The sequence below is a fragment of the Chenopodium album genome, chromosome 16 (assembly GCF_948465745.1).
Source record: "Chenopodium album chromosome 16, dcCheAlbu1.1, whole genome shotgun sequence".
NCBI lineage: Eukaryota > Viridiplantae > Streptophyta > Magnoliopsida > Caryophyllales > Amaranthaceae > Chenopodium > Chenopodium album.
This window is the reverse complement of record NC_137849.1, coordinates 26451396-26456650: the sequence shown is the minus strand read 5'-3', so window position 1 is coordinate 26456650 and position 5255 is coordinate 26451396. Positions and strand designations below refer to the sequence as shown.

The 5255-nt window shown below is 45.8% G+C and overlaps 1 protein-coding gene across 1 annotated transcript; it reads right to left on the bottom strand.

Moving 5' to 3' along the window:
- Window positions 1-315: 315 nt before the first annotated feature.
- LOC145584026 (uncharacterized) lies at window positions 316-3609 on the bottom strand. Its single transcript, XM_081640968.1, has 5 exons — window positions 3315-3609; window positions 2972-3083; window positions 1816-2884; window positions 706-1650; window positions 316-657 (listed from the first exon to the last, which is right to left on the bottom strand). The coding sequence occupies exons 1-5, from the start codon at window positions 3607-3609 to the stop codon at window positions 316-318; spliced, it is 2763 nt and encodes a 920-aa protein (XP_081497094.1).
- Window positions 3610-5255: the final 1646 nt, after the last annotated feature.

Genomic DNA, 5255 nt, shown 5'->3' with positions numbered 1-5255 from the left:
TTCTAGCAACCTTGCTGACTCAAAATCCGTTATACACCTTTGCAATGGCAGTGAAAACCCCCTTTTGTATAACTGACCTTGGTACATGACAAACCACACGCTACCTTTCCTTAATCTTTTCAACTCCTCCTTATCCGTCGGCCTCGCACCATAGATGAGGTATGCCAATATTTTATCATACCATTGGTCCCCAACATCAACACACAAAATTTCTGCCGACATCTCATCTATGCTTCTCTGCTTTAAAACCTCCACCATGACCGTCCTTTCCAAGTCGTTAAAACTTGAACTTGCCAACCTTGCTAGCGCATCTGCTTAAGCATTTTTCAATCTCGGAACCAGTTTTATCTCAAAGTACTGCAACTGCGCTGCTAACTGTTTCATCTTCTCCAAATACTTCACCATTGTCGGCTCTCGAGTTTCATATTCTCCATTAAATTGACTTGATACCAGCTGAGAGTCAGTTGTTAAAACCAGCCGTTTTGCCTCTGCCGCTATTGACAACTGCATTCCAACCACTGCAGCTTCATACTCAGCTTCGTTATTTGTTGCCATGAACTTAAACTTCATTACATATTCAAACATTTTCCTGTCTGGAGCCGTTATCACAATTCCAGCCCCAGACCCCGTGGCAGTTGCTGATCCATCAACTGATACCTGCCATGTTCCCAGTTCTTCCTCTTCATCGGTGTATGTGGTTTCAACAATGAAATCCGACAATGCTTGAGCCTTAATGGATGTTCTAGGCTTATAACTTATTTCATACTCCGACAACTCAACTGCCCATGCCAGTAACCTACCAGACGTATCCATTTTATGCAATGATTTCTCTAAAGGGTGATTGGTTAACACCTCTATTGGATGTGCATCAAAGTAAGGCCTCAACTTCCTAGCTGCCACTACTACTGCTAACGTCATCTTCTCTATCACTGGATATCTGCGTTCTGCCGCATTCAATACATGACTGACAAAGTATATCGGCTGCTGCTGCTTCTTCCTTTCTACTAACAGAGCGGCTGCTACCGTTTTTGGCGATGCTGAAATATATAGCTGCAACACTTCTCCCTTCTCGGGCCTGGCAATTGTGGGAAGAGATCTAAGATGATTCCTTACTACTTCCAGGGCATCACTTTGTTCCTTTCCCCACTCGAATGCTTTATTCTTTCTTAATACCATGAAAAACGAAAGCGCCTTGTCGGCTGACTTGCTGATAAATCTGGTCAGTCCTGCCATCCTTCCAATCAATCTCTGTATATCACGAATGGTTTTTGGTTGTTTCATTTGCAGTATCGCATTCACCTTATCTGGATTTGCATCTATTCCCCGTTCGCTGACCATAAAGCCCAAAAACTTCCCAGATCTAACCCCAAACACACACTTCTCTGGATTCAGCTTTATCTGGTATTTCCTTAACGTCTCAAATGTTTCCCTCAGATCCGCTATATGGTCCCCCTTTTCTTTACTTTTCACTATCGTATCATCCACATACACCTCAACATTTCGGCCTTTCTGCTTCTCAAATATCTTGTCCACCAACTTCTGATAGGTTACCCCTGCATTTTTCAATCCAAACGGCATTGCCTTATAACAATACACACCGACATCTGTTATAAAAGCCGTTTTATTCCTGTCAGCCTTATGCATGCTGACCTGATGATATCCTAAAAACGCATCCAGAAAACTAAGCATTGCATGACCAGAGGTTGAGTCTACCAGCCTGTCTATCCGGGGTAATGGGTAGCAATCCTTAGGGCAAGCTTTATTTAAATCTATAAAATCCACACACATTCGCCACTTCCCTGTCGGCTTTCTCACCATTACTACATTAGCCAACCACTCGGGATATGTACAAGGCTCAATGAACCCTGCCGCTAAGAGCTTATTCACCTCAGCCTGGATTGCTTCTATTTTTTCAGTTGAGAAATTGCGTTTCTTTTGCCTTATTGGTCTGAATTTTCTATCAACATTCAGCTTATGCTCCATCACCTCTGGATGTATTCCCGGCATCTCACTTGCCGAAAATGCAAAGACATCTGCATTCTCTCGCAGCAGGCTTATCAAATTACATCTTGTATCTACGTCCATATCGGCCCCAACCTTCACTGTTCTACTTGGATTGCCCGGTTGCAACTCAACCTGGACAGTTTCTCCTCCTGGTAACGGCCTTGGGGTTTCCTCAGGCCTTGCATCAAAGTTTTTCATTGTCAAATCTTGAACCGTTGGTTCACCTTCCTTTATCGGATTACACGGTGTCGGAGCACTGCCAACCGGATTCTTCAAAGCTGTCACATAGCAGGCCTTTGACATCACCTGACCTCCATATACCTTCTCCACAGCTCCTAAATTCGACACATAAGCTATTGCTAGATGATAAGTTGACACAACGGCCTGCATATCATGTATTATCGGTCTGCCGATAATTGCGCTGTAGGCTGACTTAACATCTACCACCAGGAACTCTGCCATCACATCTCTTGCTTGCGGCCCATCACCCAGCTTAACCGGTAACACAATGCTCCCTTCTGGCCTTACGGTTGACCCATTGAAGCCAATCATGGGATATGATACTGGTTTCAGGTACTGCCTTCCTATATTCATCTCTTTAAAAGCTTGCATGAACAACACATTTGCTGAACTACCTCCATCCACCAGCACTCTCTTGATGTCAGCCCCATTTATCTTAATTATTAGGACTAATGGGTCATCATGCGGGAACACTATACCCCTTGTATCTTCTTCTGTGAACACCACTTGAGGTATCGATGTTGGCCGAGGACGATTGTCCACATCCAAAGCACAAACTAGATGACGGTGCTCAGCCAAATGCTTCTTTGCTCCATTAATTGTCCCCCCATGAATCGGTCCTCCCGTTATCACATCTACCCTTCCAGTAGATAACGGTGGTATTCCTGCATCCCCTTGTCGGACTATTCCTCCTGGCGCCCTTTCAGGCCTTGCCTCTATCCGTTGCCTCTCAACTGTTTGTGCCGGTTGCTGATTCCTGCCCGCGTTCAACCGGTATTGTGCCAAATGCCCTTTTCGGATCAACTCCTCAATGTTGTCCTTCAACTGTGTACACTCCTCTGTATAATGCCCCACATCCCTATGGAACATACAATATTTCTTCACATCCCTTGGCCTTGCCTTCATGGGAATCGGCCTTGACCAATCCTCTCTATTCTGATTTACTGAGTAGATTGCCGCCCTTGGTGTGTTCAGGGGAGTATAAGTGCTATATCTCATTGGCAGCCTTGTTGGTCTGGAATCTTGCCGGCTTCCTCCTCCCCTTCCTAGGGCAGGAGCTCTCGGCCTACTTCCTCCAGACGATGTCCCTTCATACTGACTTTGCCCCTTTTCGGCAACGACATGTCTGCTACTTGTCTTCATCAATTCTTCGCTCTTGATGTAATCATGAGCTTTGCTAAACGCCGCTGCTAATGTCGGCAGGTTTTTCCTTGTAAGGTACCGTTTAAAATCAGAATCTGCCAAGCCATTCATTAAAGCCATCATAGCTATTTCTTGTTGCAGTTTTGGGATTGTATTTGCCTCATTGTTAAATCGCCTAATGTAATCCCTCAAGGATTCATCCGATTTCTGCTCCACGGCCATCAATTCTCTTTAGGTTCTCTGCCTCACACTGTTGCTGACATACTGACCCACAAACATCTCGGTCAATCTTTCAAAACTATCTACTGACCCAACTTCAAGGTTGTTAAACCAATCGGGTGCAGCCCCAATCAAAGTAGTCGGAAAGACCTTACACCAGACTGCATCCGAGTTGGTATACAGCATCATGTGCCCCTCATAGGACGTTATGAATCTTGCCGGATCCCCTCTTCCATCATACCTACAAGTCGGCATTTTCACCTTTTCCATTGGCTGGTCCAAAATATGCTGGGAAAATGGGGACATCCTTAACTGCACCACTGTTCACACTGCCTGCCCATCTACTTGCGAACTTCTCTGCTGCTGGGTTCAAGTACTCACGGTGCGACTTGAGGATTGTTCAACCCGCCGTGACATTGTGTGCGATCTTATCGGCGATTCATGTCGGGATCTCCTCGCCGAGTTCATCAACTGATTGTGTTGCTCCTCTTGGTTACGGTGCGGTGCTCCTATCGGCCTGAGCGGCCCCCCTTTCAGCCTGTGCCGCCTCAGCCTTCTTTCTTTTCCTACTCATTGCACTCATCACCCTTGCTGCCGTTTCCAATTCATCTGGCGTGAATGCCGCCATAGGATCCTCTGCCTCTCCTCCACCTACAGGGGAGGTTATCGGCATGTGAAACTGGTTACCCTCTAAGGTATGGGTTTCATCCACAATTTCCACCTGAGGTTGTTCTACTGGTATTTTATTGTTTCCGGCCATGATTATCGTTGTTATATATATGTTTTGTGTGAGGTTCTTAGGCGATAGAAGTGATTAATGTCCCCTCCTTCTAGCGCCAAATTGTTTCTATCTGAATCTGATTCCCCCAAGAACTCGGACCTGAGATCCTGATACTCCTATCGGCAAGCTGAGAACCTACACAATGAGAAGAAGTTAGCTAACCCCGGGGTGGTCCGGGGATAACCACTCCGATGACAAAGTCAGAAAGTGTTTAAGAGGAGAAGATAAGTAAGAGAGAAAGTAGAGAGAGAGAGAGAGAGTAATTTTTTTATGGCCCCATTAATGAGGTCTTACCTACTATTTATAATGATCCACCTTGACAGGTGGCTCTCATCCATGCAAAGCCTCCTGCGCCAAGTGTCAAGCTTCTGTTGCCACGTGCCGAATTCCGACAAGCCGATATGTCTGCTTTCTGGCGCACATCGGCGCCTTCTCACAATTGTTCAGAGTTTGGTCACGTGCTTTTACAAGATATCGGTCATACCCCGATATCATCCCATACAAATCCCCTACTTCACACCCCATCAAAATCCATCATCAAGCTTCATCAAAGAATCACCACCGTTCATCCTCAACAGTTGTAATCGAGCATCAAATCAAGGCCATTCGATTTTTTAAACAACCACATGAGAAGCTCGTGAAATGGTTCAAATTGAACCCAGATATGCGCGCCCGCGAAGACGTCGCGCAAAGGTCGCGCAATTGCTACTGTCTGGATTTTGATTCTAGACTTCAATTATGCGTCTTCTTACAAGGCTGCACGCCCGAGAGCAATTCCAATCAAATTGGGGCTAAATTGAGGTTCGAAAGTGGTTGCTCGGTGCTGGTTGCGAATTGGTGAGTAGCAGGGCAGCGGTGCGCGGTGGCC

Excerpts from the sequence above, each read along its gene's own strand:
- LOC145584026 (XM_081640968.1), bottom strand. The coding sequence starts at position 3,609 with ATGGCCGTGGAGCAGAAATCGGATGAATCCTTGAGGGATTACATTAGG. Across the intron at positions 1,651-1,815 it reads GGTTGGCTAATGTAGTAATG|GTCAGCATGCATAAGGCTGA; the intron begins GTGAGAAAGCCG and ends GGATATCATCAG. Across the intron at positions 658-705 it reads AAGCATTGTCGGATTTCATT|GTATCAGTTGATGGATCAGC; the intron begins GTTGAAACCACA and ends GGAACATGGCAG.